Source organism: Triticum urartu, chromosome 5A, assembly GCF_056163025.1.
Source record: "Triticum urartu cultivar PI428250 chromosome 5A, HENAU_Tu73, whole genome shotgun sequence".
NCBI lineage: Eukaryota > Viridiplantae > Streptophyta > Magnoliopsida > Poales > Poaceae > Triticum > Triticum urartu.
In genome coordinates this window covers 400,923,389-400,945,998 of record NC_141877.1, presented here as the reverse complement: position 1 = coordinate 400,945,998, position 22,610 = coordinate 400,923,389, and the positions used below count along the sequence as shown (strand labels likewise).

At 47.1% G+C, this 22,610-nt stretch overlaps 2 protein-coding genes and 1 long non-coding RNA gene across 3 annotated transcripts; 2 read left to right on the top strand and 1 right to left on the bottom strand.

The window, feature by feature from the left end:
* Positions 1 to 1,308: 1,308 nt before the first annotated feature.
* Positions 1,309 to 5,274, top strand: LOC125556073 (uncharacterized). Its single transcript, XR_007304990.2, has 2 exons — positions 1,309 to 1,469; positions 5,046 to 5,274. It is a non-coding gene; the product is annotated as an uncharacterized LOC125556073 (long non-coding RNA).
* A 4,733-nt stretch (positions 5,275 to 10,007) lies between these two features.
* Positions 10,008 to 10,319, top strand: LOC147971595 (ethylene-responsive transcription factor ERF105-like). The gene has a single exon (XM_087524038.1). It carries the CDS (start codon positions 10,008 to 10,010, stop codon positions 10,317 to 10,319), a length of 312 nt encoding a protein of 103 aa, XP_087380164.1.
* A 624-nt stretch (positions 10,320 to 10,943) lies between these two features.
* EMB3108 (DEA(D/H)-box RNA helicase family protein) lies at positions 10,944 to 16,378 on the bottom strand. The gene is made up of 7 exons (XM_048674154.2): positions 16,014 to 16,378; positions 13,446 to 13,733; positions 13,015 to 13,137; positions 12,245 to 12,672; positions 11,751 to 12,075; positions 11,281 to 11,433; positions 10,944 to 11,178 (listed from the first exon to the last, which is right to left on the bottom strand). Exons 1-7 carry the CDS (start codon positions 16,317 to 16,319, stop codon positions 11,092 to 11,094), a joined length of 1,710 nt encoding a protein of 569 aa, XP_048530111.2. The 5' UTR covers positions 16,320 to 16,378; the 3' UTR covers positions 10,944 to 11,091.
* Positions 16,379 to 22,610: the final 6,232 nt, after the last annotated feature.

Sequence of the window (22,610 nt, the reverse complement as noted above, 5' to 3'; positions counted from 1 at the left end):
GTGGTGGCATGCAGATCTTTATTCAAAGATCTCCATAGTTGTCATCTAAGCCCACCCGAGGCATAGAGGAAACAAGATCGAACTACCCGACAATAACACCCGTCGACCAAGACCCGGGAACAACCTCGTCAGGCAACAATCGTCCCCAGGTGGCCCGCACTCATCAAGCCTTCGACAGCAAGCTATCACCTCACCCACACGTGGCGTGGCTGTTCTGCGTACGCAAAGCCTTTGAGCCACACGGTAGGTGAGCACGTGACAGAAGATGGACAAGATGCAAGGGGTGAATCGCCCCCCCCCCTCACCTCGATGCATTGCGCACACCCATACAGAGGCATGGCATGCCCCACATAAATGGCATCATGGGCGGAGGTGACCAGACAGACGTACATTTCCGAAAGCTGGAAGACGACGACACTTCACCAAGCATTTAATACTTTCACCTACCTGGTCGGACCCAGGGAACTTCATTAGTGGCGAAGCTATTGTGGCACTGATGGCTCTATTATTTACACATTTTTAAAGCTCGTTTGTTGCATATGTCCCATTGAACCAAATAGGTATCTATTATGCATGTTTACCGGTATTTACACTTCCCTTCGTGAGAATTGCACATTTCGTGTTTTATTTGGTCTTTATTAGTTTTCTTTCTTTTCTTGTGTCTACAGATGTTTTGGAGCAACCTATGACCAAGCACGATGAAAGGACTAAGGATGGATTCAATATGGAGTCAACTAGGGACCAGACTGAGCCATTCCGGAGGTCGGAAAAAGTGACTTTTTTCAAAGTGCTCCAAATCAAGATCTAAAACCAGGAATGAATCGGCGTCATTCATACGAATCCAACATGCCAACATCAAATTCCAAGTTCGTATGAAGAAATGGCGGTTGTTTTACCGGAGGTTAGAAATAAATGATGTTTCATGCCACCGCAACCGGTCGTTTGGCGTGCCCGGCGATGGGATCCAGCCATTGAGGGTTGGGGGCATTGAGGAACGGCGGGGAGGAATCACCGACGACGGGTACGGGGAGGAGAAGAGGCAGAGGAGGCGGAGTGAAAGAGGCGAATTTGATTTTTCTTTTTACTCGACCGCCGAGCGGTGGAGTGAAAATTGGGAGGTGAGCCACGGCTGGGGATAATTTATCCTCCACTAACGCCGATTGAGGATCCGTTAGATCACAGTTAAAATCAAGTTTTTACTCTTCTAATAGGTTATTGGGGATCAGTTAGAAATGACCTAAATACCCAAGCCTGATTAAAATAACAACCTGTCTACCCTATCCCTCGCGTACGTACTAATATAAAACACGCCCAGCGCCGCCGCTGTTTCAGATCTAAAAACCAGGCTGCCCGGGAGAGAGCCAAGAAAGAAAAGGATGACCGGGACGCGGAGCTAGCTTCCAGTGCCGGCAAGAACAAGCGGAGGGCCACCAACCAGCAGACGGCTGGCCGTAAATAATCCGACAAAGGTATCAGATCACCTCTCCTCTCTTTTTTCCCGTATCGGCCTCAGATCTTAGTAGTCCTCTTTTTTTCCTATATCAGCAAGTCTTCCCGATTTATCCCCAAATTAGAAATCTATTTCTGGAGTAATTGGGTAGGAATTGGGAAAGTGACATATGTACTGCCTGCGTTCAGATCCGATTCGAGGCATCCCACATCCTAGTACCAACTGAAACAGAGTATCCACCAGATCCAAGCATCCATGGCATCCCACATCCTAGTACTCACCTCACTGAAACAGAGAACCCACCAGACCAAGCGTACACCAAGATTTCAGCATCAAAACAGAGTGAGGTTTTAGTTAGAATAATTATTTCAGTCAAAACTGAAAACATGATCCCGGTAGACAAATTAGAATGGCAATTACCCCCTCCATCCAAAAATACTTGTCCTAGAAATGGTTGTATCTAGACTTATTTTAGTTATAGATACATCCATTTTATCCATTTCTAAGACAAGTATTTCCGGACGGAGGGAGTACTTCACTAGAGCTTATAACGGTATTGACCACAACTCCCTAGAATGCGTTGTAGAACAACACTGACGCGCATGTTTTTGCGGTACTTCCAGACAGCTTCCCGAATTCACCTTGTAACTTTCCAAATCACTAGTAGCATTACCCTGAACAGGATCGTACTCTTGATGTTAACAGTCAGGGCCTGATGGAAGATAGGCAACATAAACATATATTGTTGATGGACAGGTACAGTATCACGCACATGCGTTCAGGGTACAGTACTTGTGTGGTAATTTGTTCATTTAAGGGAGCCTCACCTCCAATCCTGATTTATCGGTGTCATTGACCACTTGCTTCACACATGTAGAACAGTTTTGGAGTTCCCGGTTCATACGAGGCACTTGTATTGGTGTAGGAAGAGAACAATAAGATTACCCAATTACAGGAGTACGGGGTAGAGAACAGCTGCTAGAACTTCCAGCATTAATTTCAGCTTCAGAACATAGGCTTGAACTCTTTCCTCTACAGAAGGGGTCAATAGTGTGTCTATCTTGACTCCCATGTCCCCCTACAGATGAAAAATGTAAGAAATGAGCACACACATTTGACAATTATGCACAGATATTCAATATGTATACCAGTGCTAAAACATGACTTCAGACAGCGTCCCACAATCACCGGGTTAAATTATCAGGGCATGTACAATGGTGCTATCTTAGGAGTGCCACGTAGGATAAACGTTGAGGTGGAGAGAGAAATCATAAGAAAAGGTTTGTCTTCTCTTATTTAAGATATGATCTCTTGGCAGAATATATCTCACCATGATTTTAGGAATAGCTAGTTATTGAAGATAAAGCTAAGAGATAACCCATTGTAGACATACTTTTATTGTCATCTCCAAACTACCAAGGCTTAAGAAAGACTGTCTTATCAACCACTGTATTTGCTTAGGTTACTGGAATGTACTGAGTTCACAAGCACACATGCAACAGTCACAGTATCTGGAGGGAGCTTTAGTAAACAAAGAAACACAATCTCTGGGCAAGTTAAAGTAGATTCCTTGCCTCCTCGCTAGTGATGGTCCATCTTCCTATCTTTCGTAGATTCACTGCATACTTCACATTACAATCCTATATTTCGTAGCATGTTTACTATTTCCAACATTTCAAGTACACTTGTTGCGAGTCTGCTTGAGTGATCTTGCGCCATGAGCCCTCGAACTGCTATTAAACATTAGCACTCAATGGTCCTAGAGTGCTTGGTATGCTATTAAACTGGTTTTGTCTAGGAGCTAGCTGGCTTGGTGGCACATGGCTAGTATGAAAAAGCAGCGATGGCATGGGGACCAGCCAGGCTGCATTAGCTTTCTTTTTATTGGGGGAGGGGGTGAGGTCCAGCAAGCAGGGCCATGGGCTTTAGAACTGGGCGAGCCATTTGGAACATTGGGGGAAGATGAATTTTGTGTTGGTTGCAGAGAAAGGACCCGCAAAACATTAGGGAATGGATCACCTTTCACCTGTGTAGTTCTGATGAGATGACAGAATGTTTAGATCTGTTGAGTTTGCCTTTACAGATGTCATAATGACCGGTGTAACTCTATGTTGGTCTTCTCACGGTACCAAGGTTCACCTTTCACCTATGGAGAAGCACCTCTGACTGGAGCTTGGAAACTGTGAAGTCCAATGCATGGACTTGCACTATGCTTGCCACTAAACCAACAGGCTGATAGATTTACTGTACACAACTCCCTGAGGTTGGGTGGGGTGTTTGCACTTGGCACAACTCCCTGAGGTTGGGTGGGGTGTTTGCACTTGGAAGTTCTGCTGGCCTTTTGGGTTTAGCTGGTTGGGTGGGGAGTCTGCCCTTGGAGGTTTGCGGCCAAATAACATTACCAGGTTGAGGAAATTGTGGGTCCAATGATGCTCCAGGAGGGGGACATGATCCATTTATAATGGAATTCTGTTAGGGGGTGCATTTCGAGGTTCTGCTGGCCTAAGAAGTTTTAGCCGGTTAGGTTGGGTGTTTGCACTTAGAAGGAGGTGGCGGCCTAACAATATTACCAGGTTGGGGTAATTGTGGGTCCACTGATGCTCCAGGAGGGGCCCATGCAGTGTTCAAGAAAGCGTTTTTAAGTGTCGCTTAAGCGTTGAGCGACAGCTAAACGCTTTGCTTTTGGCCTAGGCGCAACTTTTAGCATTGAGAGGAAAAAGCATGATTTAGCAATCGGTTAAGCGCTAAGCGCTGGCTGAGCGTTCGCTGCGCGCGCTTAAGCGGCAGAAGAGTGAAGAAGGCGGGCCCAAAGGTCAGACGGGAGCTGAAATAGCCCACAAGCGGGAGGGGAAAGGGGGGGTATAAGGCCTGGCCCAAAAGGGCCTGTTCGGCTAGGGTTGCTAGGTTTCCAGGAGGGGAAAGAAGAGAGCATTGTGGCGGCTGTTTCTGCTCTGCATCCAGCAGCGGCTCCTCTGCCGTTCTTCCTCCTCGGCAGCAGCTACTGGATCTGGACACCGGCAGCTCCTCCTCCTCCTCCTGGACACCCACTACTACCAGCTCAGCTCCTCATCCTGGCTGCTGCTGCAGCTGCTGCTTGGCTGCTGCTATTTATCTTATATGCTCATTCTAATACAATATTATGCACTTTTGCTTGCTGTGTGAACCAATGGATCTTATCCTTATGTGTTATTTACCTATTTGTTATGGTGTGTGAACCACTGAACCTCAACATTATATGCTATTTCAGATTTTCAGTTACTTATGTCTATGTTACATGTTTTCTTCTGCATATTATTGAAAACAGCCAAATTCTGGCCAATTTATAAAAAAACGCTTAATCCGGGTTAAGCTGCGGTTAAGCGGCCATTGCTCTAAGTTGTGGCCTTCCGCTCCGCTTACGCTTACCGCTTTCTTGAACATTGGGCCCATGATCCATTTATAACTGGACTCTGTTAACGAGGACCTAATGCCTAACTGTTGATACCCAAAAAAACTCGTGCATAATTAAATATAAAAAATCTTTTATTGGAAATACTTGTGTATGTATATGATCAAAGCTGTTATTCTAACATATAAATGTTTACTTTTTCAACAGGTTAAAATCTAGGAGGACCATGTCAGCATCCGTCATAAAGCCGAAGGCTAGTGCATAGGAGATGCCTGAATCAATCCGACTAGATTTCCATAATTGCAAAAAAAAATCTTAAGTAGCGAGTAGGAGAACAATCTGTAATGCATAAGCACATTGGTTATTAGCCGAACTGGGTATGGGACAGGTTTGTGGCTATTTCAAATGAGCTATGGATAAACTTTGGTGTGGATAATCTGGCTTGTTTCTGTTATGTGATTGTGAAGTGTGGAATCCCTCAGCTTTTCGCTGTTGATTGCATAGTGTGGAATCACTCTTTTGCATTAACTCAACATCTGTCACTTGCTTTAGAGCATCTACTAATGATGCAGGTGCTTTCTAAAATTGTGTGTGAAGTACAACCAACGAAGCAAACATTGTGGAAGGAAATTCAACAAAGATATGATCATACCTCCTTTGGTTGCAGTAATTATGCAGATGACTGGATGGCAGAACGCCATCACACCTCATGCATGCATGCATAAGAACATTGTGTTAGGATCACCACATGCACATATTATGCAGATGACTGGAAGGGAGAACGCCATCACACCTCATGCATGCATGCAGAAGAACATTGTGTTAGGATCACCACGTAGATATGGTTTTAGATAAAAAGTGAGAAGCATAGGTCAATGTTTCTGCATACAGTATGAGTTTTAGTACTTCTATTAATTGGTTTTGTTATCAATCGGGTAGTAGAACTGCAATCAAGGCATTATTTGCATTTACCACAGAAGAATGTGGCAAAAAATGGAAAATATAAATGCTATAAAGAACCAAGACAGAGGTAAATATTTGCACCGTAGATGCACTATTTGCTCTAAGAAGATCTAAACTACAATAGTTAAGATTAACCATGTGTAGAGATGTATAACGTACCCAACTATATCTAGGAGTTGAACATGGAGGTAGTATAACATATACAACTATACATAGTATCTAGCCAAATGCAGGCTTAATTTGATTAGTTAACAGCAAGGAGATGGTATTGGTGTCAATACCTGAAAAGGTGGAAATATAATTCCCAAGTACTCAAAACTACAATCAGCTCTCCTGAATTTTTATTTTTTTATGTAATGAGTACAAAATCACATATATAACACAAATCACAAATATATGGAGCATAGTACGATGGCAACACTTCCATTTTGTGAGAAGAGAAAACACAATACCGTAATGAAGGACAAAATAAAAAAACAAATATCATCAACCCAGAGAAAACACATGAAGTAAGATAACAGAAAACCTACATATTTATTAATAGAGAATAAATAGGTACCCAAAATCTTAAATTATTAAGAGATAAGAAGTACAAAAGTTTATTTCGAAATGACACACAATAATAGGCATGTAACACCAACACGACTTAACTATCAATTATACCAACTCCAATTGCATTTTGCAACTATGAAGAAGGATAGAAACGTGAAACATGTCCGACAATTTTTTTTAATAAAAAACACTGTATTTTCAAAGATAATTTTAAAATAGCAACACAATTATGTGGATAGTTCTAGTCATGTTTCTACTAGTTACGAGAGTAAGAAATAATCAAGGTCAGGCCATCAATTTATACTAATTTTTTACTTACAAATATTAGAATTGTATAGCATGATCTCCAAAAGCTTATTTTGTAATGTTGTAGAATCGTATGCATATAACAAAAAAAGAGCTTAAATAAGAATGAGAAACATTAGAAATTTTAATAATGATGATGACGATACAATGAACACCCAATTACATGGTTAATTATGTTAGTTACCTTTACACACAAACATTTCAATTTATCTTGTAAAAACAATGTAATTCTCTACAAGTAACTTCACTTATCCATAAAATCATTCATCATCCACGGTTTGTCCAGACTCCTCGAAGCAAAATATCATTCTCAGCCCCTTAGTGGTGGCAACAATAGCAACACAGTTCCATTGTTAATGCTACAAGCCTTATGCTTCAAAATATAGAACATAAAGAAAAAAATTCAAATGTCAAGCTTTGCAAATTTGACCAAGTTTGCAGAGAAAAATATCTACATCTACAATGTCAACATGTTAAATTCATGATATACAATGTGAAAAATATTTTCATATTATATTTATTTTGTATTGTTGATGCTGGTATTTTTCGGTATAAACTTGGCCAAACATTGCAAAGTTTGACTTAAGAAAAGATATGTATGTACTATATTTTGAAACAGTAAAAAGTCAACATGTTAAATTCATGATTTTGAGAAGTATACTAAAGTTGCAATGACAAACATTTGAATTGTATATCATAAATTGCAAAACATTTTTAAAATACCATAAAAGCGTAGACTTGTACCAAATACAACTAAATGTTTATAATTATTCTACTACCCACTCAATTACATAGTTAATTCTGCTAGTTCATCTAGATAAGACACGAATATGTTGAAGACACCATATTGCCATACGATACTCTCAACTGCAACCCTTCACATATCTAAACCTTGTGCTATTTTATCGCAATCAATCTCCTCAGGCAACAGCCTTACTGGTGCTACCACAGCACACAAATCAATAGAGCTTCGCCTGATCCAAACTAAATCATGCAAGCTGAGGTCGCCATACTGCATCAGGTATCTGCGCTTACTCTGGATTATCATCAGGCAAGACCACCCTAAACCGTTAGCAAATCGAGTAGATCCAGGCAGCATCACCAGCTAGAGAACTCGGTTGGGATGGGTTAGCAAACAAGTTACTACTAAGAGACTCATCTTCTACCTTATTATGCCTCGTTTCAATGATCTCCATACACTAAAATGCACTTATCAAAAAATATTATGCGTTAGGAACAAAGGAAAAATATATCTTTATCGTGTATTTCTACATATGAATTGATAATAAAATGCATTAATGTTGCTCAATTCATAACAAAAGCATGCTGCTCTGGAGATATTTAGAAACTACCCAGCGGCAGCGGCATCAGGAGGTGAACATAGAGCCATAGTTTTTTAGTCGCTGTATAGTCGCCGACTAATCGTCAAGTCGTTTTCCAAAAATCAGGGCGACTCGCGACTATACAGCGACTTATGGTGACTATACAGCGACTTTCGTCGACTAATCGCCAAGCCGCAGGGCTCGCGGCAACTCGCCAAGTCGCAACTGAAAAATCTTGCATAGAGCTGAGTGAGCTCTACTAAGCGTCGGCACTCAACAGCGCACCGGCAAATCTAGTTGGTTGCTAGCGCAGTGTATTTTGCAGTGGTCAGAGGAGGCAAGGGTCGGAGGCATGATCTGGGCGACACAGCGACAGCATCCCGACGGCCAGGGCCAGAACTGGCCGGTGTGGAGGCCGGAGCCTGGAAGGAAGGGCCGAAGGGAGGATGGCGCCATGGCGAGGTCGCGAGAAGGCAGGCAGAGCCGTGGAGCAGGCAGCAGGAAGCGTGTATTTAGCGGCGAGGAGGCTGTGCGATCTCCGCGGGGAAGGGCCGAAGATGGGACTTGGGAGCCTGGAAGGGGGATGGGCGCTGGCTCTCCGACGCGAGATCTGAGCTGCGCGAGTTGCTGGTGGCGGCGTAGCTGGCTGGCAGTTGCTGCTCCTAGTGGCGTGCCAAACCTCGAGACTTGGATCGATCGTAACTAGGCCGAGTAGGCTACGAAGCAAAGGATAGGTATAAAAAATAATCACGAGATTCCTGGGCGGGTCATGGCCCGGTTCAGCCGCAACGAAGCTCCGCCCCTGCCCACCGGTACCTTCAGATCTGTGGCGGTCAACGCCATAGCGGGACGCTCCTCGGGCAGATCTACAAGAACTATACTGCCAGCCTGGAGTCTACGGAGAACAGTCACTGGAGCAGGGCTGCGATGCACCGTACTTCCCATCAGTCAGATCAACTCACCAGACCAGTTTGCCGTCACACGTCGAAAGAGGCCGACCATAGAAGTCAGCTACCATTGCACCGTCTCTGCCATGGAGATATTCGCAAGGATGACCGGCGCTCAGGGCCTCCCCCTCCTCCGTCCACAGGCGTCGCAGAAGCCAGGGAGATTCCGCAGGATGGCCGGTGTTCGGGCCACACGCGGCGCAGAAGCCGGCGGGACACGCCCGTGCGCGTCAAAACCCTCCGCCGAGGGAGCATCTCCGGTTGGGGTTGCGGCGGCGGCGCCCTAGTCTAGGTCTCGAGAGGCGTGAGAGATGAGGGGAACGGACGGGGTCGCGGTATGTGTGTGGACCATAAAATTTAGCCATATACGGGAAACAATCATGTAACTGCATGCGGGAAAGGTGGCACGGTGGACCCGTGCACCTGCCCCATGGGATTTCAAAACGGTTGGTCTGGGTTTGTAGAGCCGGACCGTATGCACCGAGTCTACCTACTGGACGCGTTTGTGGGGTATAAGAGGATGACATAACACTAACTTTGAAGTTAGTGACGGCGTGACTGTAGAAAGTGTATGTGTCATCCTTTATCGAGTGTATGTGTCATCCTTTATCGAGAGCGACAGGTCATCCTTCCGATCTTTTTACATATATACACGTTTTTACATATTATCTTTACCAAGCATGTTGAAATAGTTCTCAGCAAGCTTATCTGTCAGCTACTACAAGGCTGATTGTTCTCAACACGGCTGGATGGTGGCAAACAATGTACAATCTGTTTTACATACAATTTTGCTCATCTCTTACATCATAATATGATACTCCCTCCGTCTCATAATGTAAAATGTTTTTTTAACACTTACACGGAAAAGATACTCAACTCTTAGGGCATTTTAGCGCGCGCAGAACGTTTTCCCGCGCTCCAGCAGAGGCGGGAAGCTATCAAGCGTGGGAAAAGGCGGGAGCTCTCGCGCTAGATTTGGCGCACCGCGTCCAGCGCGCCTATAAAATTGCAGCGCCCTCTGCCGCTCTCTCGTTGCTCCCTCTACCGCTTTCTCTCCTCGCCGCCGACACGCCGCCACCATGCCGCCGTGCCGCCGGGGAGCTTCGGGCTACCGCGGCGTCCGCGTGCGTCCGTCCGGCACCTACTCCGCCGAGATTCGATCCGGCGACGTGCGCCTTGGCCTCGGAACCTTCGACACCGCCCAGGAGGGCGCCCGCGCGTACGACACCGCGGCGTGGCGCCTCCGGCGGTCCCGTTGGGACATGAACTCCCCGGACGTGGCAACGCGGGAGCGGGCGCAAGAGTTGGCGCCTCCCCCGCGGCTTATCATCGCGAGAACCGGAGGCGGGAGCGCCGTCTCAGCCTGGCTGAGATGGACGAGGAAGCCATGACGATGTGGCGCCAACGCTTCCCGCAAGACGTCATCAACGAGCAACAGTTCTTCGCCGAGAGGAGGGCGGAGAGGGAGGAAAGGAGGGAGGAGCGAGCAGCCTATCGCGAGGACAAGCGAACACAGAAGGCGGGCGCTAAATTCAACATCGCGCTAGGAGATGCATCGTCCTGGGACTCCAACGACGAGCGGTTCCTTGACGCCTACGCTCAGACGTCGGAGGAGGACATCACCAAGGCAGAATCCAAGCCGGAGAATGACGGGTAGTAGTAGTTTTTCGTTTTATCTATCTATCATAGGATAAAGCTATGAACTATCTATGCACTATTTTATATCATAGGAGCAGGCTATGTGACGGAACTATCTCACATTTGTACTATCGAAGCCAAATGTGTATCGAATTGTAGTTAAAAAAAGATGAAATATAGCGTGCCTCCTGGAGCGGCTCGGGCGCGCTTTTATTTTGCGGCGGCCGCTGAAGCTAGCGCACCACGCGCGCAAAAGTTAGCTCACCCGGCGTTGTATTCTGATTTTTAGCACGCCGCGCCTTGGGCGGCTGTTGGGGATGCTCTTAGGCATGTGTGGTCAGATTGAGAAAAGAAAATTACACTTGAACAACTGCAACTGAAGAAACATACATGATTTCATTCTTTGAACATGTCTCTAAATCTTATAACAGTACAAAATGAAATGGCAGAACTAGGCCACTAGAAAAACACAAGACTGTGAGTAACTCCTTGTTTCTACACATCAAAGGCGACAAAAGTCGTAAATCAAGACAGCAACGTTGCAGGTTCACGCAGTCGAGCTTGTTTCTTCAACTTGTTGCGGAAACTTCTTTTTCTACTGAACGCCCTCTCCTGATTATACCAAGAAAAAAGGTTATTTTCTGTAAGAATTTCTGTACAACATGAAGTAACACTGCATGACATGATGATGAGTAGAACAGAGAAGAGTCTTACCACTGGCTGGGCCAGCTCCTCCGCTTGACGAACTGCTCTCACGAGATCACAGTTTGCATCTGTATATAGGCTAGTCACTATTCCAGATTGGCCAGCTCTAGCTGTGCGACCCACCCTGTGCAAAAAGTCCACAGCGCAAGCAGCAAACTCGGCCTGCAGGTATAGGTAGAAGCGTTAAAAAGAACTTCTGATGAGATGATGCAAAGGAGCGTGATTATCTTAACGTAGGGTTTAGACTTCATCATAGTAGTAATAACTATAAACATTTTTCTAAGAATACTAGTATTCCACATATATAGCAGGTGTGCATAATGCATGACTTTTTGCGCCATCATGTGTACAGATTTTGAAGTATTGTGCTGACACCACAAGTAGATACGATAGGAAGTTCAATGCTACTTGTGACAGACAAGCAACAGCAGTGCAGCGCCAGACATGCAGACATTTCAAAAGGCGAGGTCTAACCGTACCTGAATAACATGGGAAACATTTGGCACATCAAGCCCACGAGCGGCAGCATCAGTACAGACGAGCACGCCACCATTCTCCCGGAAAGATTGTAAATTGGCTGTCCTTTCCTCCAGGGAGCTCTCACGGTGGTACAAAATGCATGGAATACCAACTCTCCGCAATATGTCAGAGACTGAATTAGCAGCGTCGACGGTGTTCGTGAACACCATAGTTCGATTTGGACCAAGTTCTGGGTCAACTTCACTCTTCAGGCCATACTTTACTGCATCCAGAAGAGCATCGACTTGTGTATCAGTAGTAACCTCTATCCATCTTCTCTCCAGTCTGCATATATGGTACACTGTGTATCAAATGTATTGAAGGTGCGAATAGGAAGGGACAATAAGAAACAAATATGGGATTTTTGAAAAAAACTGCGACTAACAAACCCAGCAATAGTGAGAAATCTGTCCAAGAGGAAGAATATTAGCTTATTGTAAGACATAGTGCATACCTAGGGTTGTGACGGTGCAGATAAGCACCACTAACCCACACAGCACTAGGAAACATACGTTTCAGCACACCACCAGCAGTTTTTTTTCCACTCTGAGGGAGGGTGGCAGCAACAAAGACATATTGCTTGCTGCGCCTATAAACTTTTCTAACCCTTCTCCAATCCCTGCGTGCTCCTACATGAGCATTCTCAACCTTGACTGCTCCATCTTGAATATGACCATCTTCAATTTCATCATCAATATCACTAATTTCAGCACTCTCAGAACCCGAATCCTCATGATATTCATCAGAACCTTCGAGCGCTACTTCTTTTCCAGAATCTTCCGCCCTTGAAAGTAACTTCTCATCAAACCGCAGCATGTGGATGAGACGAATGATCTGATTTTCAAAACTTCCGCAAAGTAGCATGTCTGCCTCATCAAATACCTGTTCAAAATCAGCTAGTTTTAGGACTCCCTGTCTCAAGGTCAAAGACTGTAATTCAAACACTTGCTATAAGACAAAAAAGCCAACAGAAATGCAAATGTAGAAAACGATAAGAAACAAGAAAAAAATACACAGAAAATTACAGCTTAACTTGAGAGTTGAAACCATTCAAAATACTTTCTTCTCCAAATTGCAGGAAAGCACAAAATTCTAGCCTAACCTTGCCAAGTATATCCAGCAACTCAAGATTAAATAAAAGATAGGATGGAACAACAAGATTTCTAATCTGGCTATGCCAAAGATGTCTGCACACACACAAAAAAGTCCCGCTAGAGTACTTACGATGTATTTTACACTGCGTAGGAACTTCTCCCTCCGCCTCCTCTCTGGGTCATAATCGAATAGATAATTCAAAAGAGCGGCTGGAGTGGCTACAAGAATATCTGGGCGAACTGCTGGCCAACCCTGTGAAGATACAATATAAATCAAAAACCATAAAATAAGCAGATGTTGTGCCAGAATATGTTTTATTAATCTAACAGTGTTTTAGAAATATGAACATAACGAAAGACCCATGTTTAGTTAAGTCCTTAGACCCAAAGTGTAAATTGGGGAATATACCACTACAGAAATGATGAAGTATTGAAACAGACATTCAGTTGTAGAATGTGACATATGTAGTCTCATGTTATCCATACGGAAAACAAGAAGATGTGATGAGTTTACCAAGCTATCAAGTACTGTATCATATATGACAGAAAGGCAGACCATACCTTTGGCCCACAAACTGCAGCAGCACGCTTAAGTGGTTCACCAGATACATCAAGTAATGAATTAGCCATTGAAACAACTTGCTCACACAGCATGACATTAGGACAGAAAACCAACACTATGTTATCTGTTCTCGCAGCAATGTTTTCAGAATGACCATCTTCTGTGGAGGAAGATTTGGTGCACAGTTTTTCAATCAGTGGAACCAGGTAACCATGTGTTTTGCCACTGCCAGTCTCTGCCGCAACAATTACATCGTTCGACGTAAGAACATGTGGTATACAAGCTGCCTGCATTGCAGCAGTTGACATTTTAGGAAAGTATTCATTTGTCGCAACACAATGCTCTAACAAAAGCAATATAGAATAATATATGGAACTCTACTAGCACACAAGTTCCAGCAAGAACAGTACATTAGCACCAGACAGGCAAACTGGAGAAGGGGCACAAGAAAATACTGAATCCAATTTCATTTAGCTAAATTGTTGTCGGTAATTTTGTAGAAGAACTATGTCAGTAATTTTGCAAAGACAAGCAATTGATTCGATTACGGCGGCATCAGCTGCTGGCTTCAGAGCTACAGGCAGCCAGACCCTCCACAGCACGGCGTCTTCCCTGCAGAGTTTCAGCAGACGGAGGATCGATGGCGGCACACCCTGGAAGACAACCGCGTTGTGGCGCTTCCACAATTGCCAGCAGCAAAGTAGCAGAAAGGTGGGGCCTGTCCGCGTTGGCACCGAGCATGGGGGAGACAGCAGGTGGAGTGACCTGACGGAGGCAACATCCCGTTGATTCAGACCTACAAATTCCCAGAACCGACGAGCAAAAGGGGCAGCTGAAGATGAGAGGATCAGCCGTCTCGAGGGGCGAAGTGCAGAGGGGTCAGCCAGCGCCTGCCGATGCGATGATGTGCTTCCGCAGGAGCACGTCTCTCGTGTGTATCTGAGCCTGAGCCAGGAGCCAGGCGAAGAAACGGACCCGGCTGGGGGCGTAGTTCTTCCACACGAAGTCGACGAAGGGCACCTGCACGCCACCAAGGTGACTGAGCTGTAGATGCCGGCCGAGGAGAGCAGTGCGTCCTTCGCGCAGCCATGGCAAAGGGTCCGCTCGTCAGGGGCCACCGACAGGCCCACCTCCTGAAGGATGGGCAGCAGGGCGCCGCGCTCCCGGGCGCCGGCGTGGTTCAAACGGGGTACAAACACGCCATAGAGCCAAATGCGATGACGGGTGACGGAAACCGCGGGCATGGTGGTGTGGGAGAAGAGCGAGCTCATCTGCACAGACAGAGCACCGCCGGGCGGCCACGAGTTCAGCCAGAACGCGGTGGTGCACCCGTCGCCGATGGAGACGCGGAAGATCGCTCTGTACACCAGCATGAGCTGGTCCAGAGAGGACCAGTGAGGGCCTGGGAGAGAGGACGCCGCCACCAGGGTTAGCAGCGAGCGTCCGAGCTCAGTCCACACCCAGCGGGCCCAGGACGCGTCCTGACGTGAGTGTAGGCGATGTAGCAGCTTCATCAGGAGGCAGCGGTTTTGGACTGGCAGTGCACGCACCCCGAGCCCGCCTTCCTCCTTGGGGCGGACCATCCTATCCCAGGCCACCAGGCATTGGGCTCCCGACGCCTTGTCCGACGCGGTCCAAAGGAAGGAGCGACGCAGGGCGTTGATTGCACAGAGAACCAACGGAGGGAGCTCCATCGCCGCCATGGCGTAGGTGGGCAACGCGTCCAGCACAGCATTGAGCAGGACAAGGCACCCTCCGAAGGAGAGCAGTTGCGCTCACCAGCCGGAGAGGTAGCGCTCGGTGATGAGCGAGAGGAAGTCGTCCATTGAGAGCTTGCGGTTGGAGAGCGGCAGACCGAGGTAGACTTGAGGAAAGCTCCCAACGCCGCAGCCCAGCACCTGAACCATGTCGCGCAGGTCATTGTCCTGAACATGCATGGGCACCACCGTGCTCTTGTGAAAATTGATGATCAGCCCCGTCGCGACCGCAAAGTCGTCCAATATGTCCTTTAGGCACCTAACCACACCCAACTCAGTTCGCATGATGATGAGGGTATCATCGGCGTACTGAAGGGCAAGCGGTGGGGCGCCATCAACCAGAGGGTGCATCATCACTCCATCCTGCTTGATCTGCTGTTGGAGGACATCCGCCACGAGCAAGAACGGGTAGGGGGCATCCACAGCTACTTATATATAACTAATCACCACATATAGTTTAGGCATGTGATGTAGAAAGCTAAAATCTTCACAACAGCTAGCAGCGCACATGAATTCTGCACTAGAAAGGACTTCCGTGTTTCCAAGAGACAGGGGGTGGACCGATAGGTTATTTAACATTGGACTGAAGAATATTACAAGCTCAGACTGCTCGATCACTTAACATGAACGGAGACCGGGCCAAATCATCCCTATACGGCAACTGTACATGAAAACACATAGGAGGTTCGATCTACCAAATGAAAAGCTGACGCTGAAAAGGTATATGAAAACATTGCAACGCGGGCTCAGGCATTTCGTCGAGCACGCAGTGTGCAGAGACCAGTAGCGGCGAGTTGCAGCAAGAGTTACCTGGACCAGCGAGGGTCTCTCGAGCCCAGTGCCGTGCAAGGCGGACGCGACGCGGTCGGAGATGCCGAGGGACTTCCAGGACGTGCTGTCCTCGGCGAAGAAGCCGTCGGTGCCCGCGCTGGTGTTGTCGGCCTCGGCGGCGGCGGCGGTGGCGAGCGAGCGCGGCTTCGAGGCGGTGGAGAGGAGGCGCCACGGGCGCGCCGGCGCAAAGAGTAAGAGGCGGCGGGTGGCGGGAGAGGAGCAGGCGATGGACGGGAGCGCGAGGCGGAGCGCGAGCGGCGCATGGCGGAGGTGGCTCAGCGCCATCGTGTCGTTCGCGACTTGAGATAACTCGAGAGGTTCACAGTTCACTCGACATTTTGGCTTACGCGACCTAGGAGGTTCACTACAGTTCACGAATTCGAATTTTTACGTGTTTACCTACAAATGTTTTTTGTTTAAGTTGTGTACCTCATTATTTCTAACTCCCTATGTATGCAGCTTAAAAAAAACCTCCCTATGTATGCTAAAAATACAAATGTGTCAAATTATTAAAAAACAGACATGTTCAAAATTAGCGAAATGATTGTCGTCAGATGAGGCAAATCTTTGTGGTCATCTAACAAACCAACTTTGTTCTCCTCTTCTTATTTAATGAGATAAGGCAAATCTTTTGCCTCCGTTTCAAAAAAATATTTTTTTTAGAGTACGCACATTGCGTACCTTAGCTTTATAGAAGAAAGAGAGTTATACACAATAAATACAAACGATATGCACCGCCACACGCGGCAGGCACATCCACCCCACCACTCCACACACTAGGCAACTACTCTATACCATATTGCTCTCCTCTTCCTCTTGCCGATGCCAAGAGCGTGATCTCTCGATGAATTAGATCGGCCGCCCCTCACTCATTGATGATGTTGTTGTTGTGAAATACCCTGTCGTTCCTTTGTTTCCAAAGGTTCCAAAAGACGGACGTGCAGAGTGTATCGAATCATCTCCGGTATCTCTTGTCTATGCGTTTTCTGGCAGCCACCCACCAGTCTCCTAACGTGTCTTCCCTGGTCGGTAGCAATGCTAGGTCGATGCCAATCCGCCTAAAGCACAGAAACCACACTTGTCTCGCGTAAACACATTGCAGGAGGATATGATCCACCTTGTCTTCCTCCTGGCATAGGAAGCAACACGAGCTGTGGTCTTGCAGTCCATGTCTCTGTCGACAATTCGATGTCCATACCATGTATTGAAGGGCAAGCCACATGAAGAGTTTACAGGTGAGTATGGCCCAACTACGCCAGACAGCCGAGGCACATTGGAATCGAACTCCCCCTTCGCACATCATTTTGTAAGCAGATTTTTCCGAGTACTTGCCGCTCGCATCCCATTGCCAGATCGGGCTATCCTCGGTGTCGGGGACAAGCTCCATTTGCACCAAGACTTCTCACAGTCGGATGAACTGCAAAAGCTCCTTTGTATTCATCTCACCCACGATATCTTGTGTCCAGGCATGTAAATGTAGGGCCTCCTTAACCTTCCTCATGTTAACCACCTGCTGCCGGACCTTCTTGACAAGTAACGGGGCAATCTCCTTCACGCATGAACCGTTGACCCAACGATCTCTCCAGAACAGAATCCGAGAGCCTTCCCCAACTTCCCATCTGACCAAACTGTCAAAAGCCATCATAACTTGCTTGTCTGTGCTGTAGTTGAGACCTTGCCAAGGCCGCGAGCTGTCCGTGCGCTTCAACCACTCCCACCTCAATCTGAGAGCTACCCCCTGTTTGTATAGATCCACCATGCCTAGACCTCCCAGCTGTTTGGGCCGGCATACCCGTCGCCACGCAACCGTGCATTTGCCGCCCTGAATCTCTTCCGTCCCTGCCTAGAAGAACGCACGACATCCTTTGTCCACTCTCTCCAGCGCCCACTTCGGGGCTTCCGCCACGATCAGATGATGAGTGGGCCTAGCACAAAAAACCTGGTTCACCAGAATGAGGTGCCCGGGCCTGGTTACAAGGCCTCTCTGCCAGCCTGGCATCATCTTTAGCACGTTATCCACAATAGGCTGCCATTCCGATCGCGAGAGCTGTTTGATCCCCAACTGCAGCCCCAGCTACCTAATGGGGAAAGTCTCCAATTTCCATGGCAGGGACTGCTGCACCAGTTCCTCCTCTGCATCCTCCGATCTGATCATAACGGCCGAGGATTTGGCGAAGTCAACCTTGAGGCCCGATGCCTCCCCGAAGATTCTGAGTGCCTCCTGAACAAACCACAGATCCGATCTCCATGGCCTTATGAACATAACGACATCATCAGCATACAGAGAGAGCCTCTGAATCAGAGCGAGGTCAGGGATTTTGCTGATTGCATTTATCTCCTGGGCCTTCATTACCATAGCAGTGAGAACATCCATCGCAATGACGAAGAGCAAGGGCGACATGGAGTCCCCCTGCCTCAGTCCACATGCATGCATAAACTTCCTACCAGCACATCTGTTAACTACCACTTTTCGAACTTGCCGTCCTGAGCAGAGTAGCAATCCATGATCTCCAAGTGATTGAGAAACCCTTGGCGCGCAACACTTCGAATAAGAACGACCAGGACAAAGAGTCGAAGGCGCGCGAGATATCCAGCTTCAGCATCACTCCCTTCGTCTTCCTTTTGTGAAGATTTCTCGCAAGTTGCCTGACCAGTAAGAAGTTATCATGGATATTCCGGCCCCTAATGAACGTCAATTGGTTTGCATGCACCAACTCTCCCATGCGCGGGCATAGCCGAGATGCAAGAAGTTTCGACGCTAACTTCGGAATGCTATGAACCAGGCAGATCGGCCTAAAGTCGTTGATATGGCAAGCCTCCGGCCTTTTAGGGATCAGGGTGATAAGGGCCTGATTTAACCTTCCAAATCATCTCCCATTGTTGAGGAAAAGCTTGTTCAACGATGCCATCACGTCACCTTTCACAATCGCCCATGCTCTCTGAAAGAAAATATCAATGAACCCGTCTGGCCCCGGCGCGCGATCCGAGGGCATGTCCTTCACCACTTTCCAAATCTCCTCTTCCTGTAAGACCAAATCTTGGTCAGCCAGATCGATTGGCTCAATGCCCAGATAGTCCAATTCTAATGTGTGCTCACGTGACCCACAACTCCCCAGCAGTTCACTGTATGCCTCGAAAAAAGCCTCCTCTTTGGCCGCTTGGTCCGTGATGGTGGTTCCTGCCACGGAGATCGTAGGAATGAAGTTTTTCAGCTTCCGTCCATTGGCCACCATGTGAAAGAGCTTGGTGTTGGCATCTCCCTCCTGCAGCCATCTCAACCGCGACCGTTGTCTCATAATCGTTTGTTCCAGGGAAGCTAATCCAAGTACCAGGTGCTTCAGAGTTCTACGCAACCATCTCTCCTCTTCTGTGAGCACACGAGACTCCTGATGTCAGGTGAGAGAGGATGGGTACAAAATTATCTCTATCTCTAATTCTCTATTATTTATAAAGAAGCGGCTTACATTTTTTAGGGACATCCAACTTATTGTAACAGGACAACCATTGTCATAGGATGTAATCCATGTAATTAAATCCCATATTATCTATTCCTTGTATGGTCTGTCACCAATCAAATGGCACAGACTTAATGTTGTGCCAAAGTAAAATCATCATCACGTACATTCTACCCCTCGCATGTCATGAGGTCCTGCCCCTCGCGAGTCACGATCTTCGACCTCAACTGTGATTTGTAGCAGCAAATCATTGCCGCCCAACCCTAGCTTCGATAACCACGCCACATCCTCGATGGAGTGTCCTCTCTCCCTGATGTCTATTGGCTGCGGCACAACCATCGCCCTCGACACGTTGTATGTGTTGCTGCCCCAACCCTAACTCTGGTGGCAGCTCTCGACTGGGTGTCTCCGCACCGCTCCAGTGTTCGTGCTCTACTCTGTCCTCCATTGACGCCAGCCATGTCTTCGTCGCTCATCATCCTGCCCGACACGCTTTCTGTTGCCTCCACTTCCGGAGATGGGGTGTCTGCGCCACGATATCCGCCCAGCCCAGTTGCACCATCAGTCGCATATGCGGCACCCATAAGTAGAGCAAGTCGCCAAGGTATTGCTGATAAGTTTAGCAACTCTACCGAAAGGGATTACTGAAAAAGGGTTTCCCCTGCTTTATATTATAAAGCAACCATCACTGGTTACAACCGAGAGACCGATACAAACACACACCACCACCGCACCGAACACACACACCCAAGGCAAGATACAACGGTGCCGGGCACCGACACACCACACCACTGACAACCAAGAAAACTATAGATGAGTGAGGAAGACTGCTTGGAGCCGACGGAGATCTCCACCATGAGCATCCATAATAAAGAGGCGAGCTGGACAACAACGAAGCCAGGAATCCAAAGCGGTGCCTCCCAGAAGGATACGACCATGGATAGCCACCATTGCTCGATCCCGAAGATCAGGTTTTCAACCGGAGCAAGATGACAGAAGAGGGAACACCGCGACGGAGCCTTCAGGAAGGATACAGTGTCAAGGGCCGCAGCCACTGTCGGCCGGTCAAAGGACTGGACAAGTGGTGTACCCCGACGCTCACCCCCTCTGACTGTGTCCTAGACTAGGGGGTGCTAACCTAGTCGGCCCATGCTCCTCGGGTTGGGCTGATGGGCCCTCATTCGTGATCAAGGTGGACTCCGGAGGCTGTGTGTAGGAGGCGTGATCGAGACTACCTCCACCGAAGACTTGACGTATAGTCCAAGATCTCTCCTGCCGCCTTGCTCCTAGATACGGACCTTGTAACCTTAGATACCCTACCTGGCGTGTATATAAGCCGTAGGGTTTAGACTGTAGAGGGGACATCAACGCAATATCATTCACCTAGCCCTAGAGTTAGACCATATATTACGATCTCGAGGTAGATCAACTCTGCACTTGATACATCTCCATTAATATAAACAAGAGCAGGACGTAGGGTTTTACCTCCATCAAGAGGGCCTGAACCTGGGTAAAACATTGTCTCTCTGTTCTTGTTACCATCTATCCGAGATCCACAGCTCGGGACCCCCTACCCCGAGGTCTGCTGGTTTTGACACTGAAACTGGTGCTTCATTGAGAGTTTTGCTGTGTGATCAACAAAAGGATCGATGGCTCATCTGCACATCAACTGCACCAATGGCCATGGGAGTGTTTATGCCCCCGACTAGCTTTTTGTGTTCGGCAACATGGTCTTTTGCGCCGACTCAACGGGCCATCTGGCTGTTGACACCAGATTTTGGCACGGTCAAGAACTTGATTAAGATGTCCTCAAATGGAGAATTGATCTACTTGAAAAAGTTCCATATTGTCGACATGAACGTCTTTGAAGTTCGGGCCATCTCCATCCAATCTCATCTCAAGGGCTGAAACTATGCTCAAAGTACTAAGATTTTGTATTCAGATTATTGTTCGGCCAATTAAGACACCAAGACGGCCCCATATGAGAAAAGTTTCTACACGGATTGTCTTCACCTCGTCGAAATTTTCGATTTTGATGTAAAAATGGTCTTAATCCGAGGTCGTATGCAAAAGTTAGAGCTGAAAATGCGCGACTGCATCAGGATGGCCGGACACTCCAGGAATAATCATCTGGTTTTTGGATTTCTCTGAGGATGGCCGGACACTCTAGGGATAATCATCCGGCGGGTTTTGGATTTCTCTGTTGCAGACTTTGGAAAATAGCCAAAAAACCCTCAAGATTGCTTCTGATAAAAAATGTTCAACATGAAAATTGTTCGTCTCGTCAAGACGGTCAAGATTGATTTTGGGATCGTTTCCATCTGAGGTCGTTTACCACCTCAAAAAAGATCCGCAAGGTGCAGCCAGTTTGTGACGCCCCCAATTCAATCATACACGCAAATGTGTATGATCAAGATTAGGGACTCACGGAAAGATATCACAACACAACTCTAGACACAAATTGAAATAATGCAAGCTTTATATTACAAGCCAGGGGCCTCGAGGACTCGAATACATAGCTCGATACACAAGAGTCAGTGGAAGCAACAATATCTAAGTACAGACATAAGTTAAGCAAGACTGCCTTAAGAAGGCAAACACAAAAGCAACAACGATCAAAGAGGCAAGGCCTCCTGCCTGGGACCTCCTAACTACTCCTGGTCGTCGGAGGTCTCCACGTAGTAGGCATCCTCGGGGTTAGTAGCAGTAGTCAGTGTGGCAGCATCTGGCTCCTAGGATCCACCATCTGATTGCAGCAACCGGGTATATGGGGAAAAGAAGTAGCAAAGCAACCGTGAGTACTCATCCAAAGTACTCAGAAGACTTACATCAGATCTATACTAAATATGCATCAGTATCAAATGGAAGGGTTGTATCTGTGGATTGAACTGCAGAATGCCAGAAGAGAGGGGAAAGCCTAGCCTATCAAAGACTGTCATCTTCAAGCATCTTCAAGCACCTTGCAGCATTCAGAAGAGTACATAATAGCATTTTATAATTATCAAACATGTTGTAGCATTAATGCCCAGAGATCCTTCCTCGACTCCCTGCGAGAAAGCAATCCCGAAGCCAACATAACCATCTCATGTATCAGATATCCATTTCTAGTTGTAATAGATCA

Bases quoted from the DNA above. Each gene is read 5' to 3' on its own strand.
- EMB3108 (XM_048674154.2), bottom strand. From the start codon at position 16,319: ATGGCGCTGAGCCACCTCCGCCATGCGCCGCTCGCGCTCCGCCTCGCG. The intron at 13,138-13,445 runs GTATGGTCTGCC...GTATCTTCACAG, and splicing joins CTGCAGTTTGTGGGCCAAAG to GGTTGGCCAGCAGTTCGCCC. The intron at 12,673-13,014 runs GTAAGTACTCTA...GATTTTGAACAG, and splicing joins TACGCAGTGTAAAATACATC to GTATTTGATGAGGCAGACAT.
- LOC147971595 (XM_087524038.1), top strand. From the start codon at position 10,008: ATGCCGCCGTGCCGCCGGGGAGCTTCGGGCTACCGCGGCGTCCGCGTG.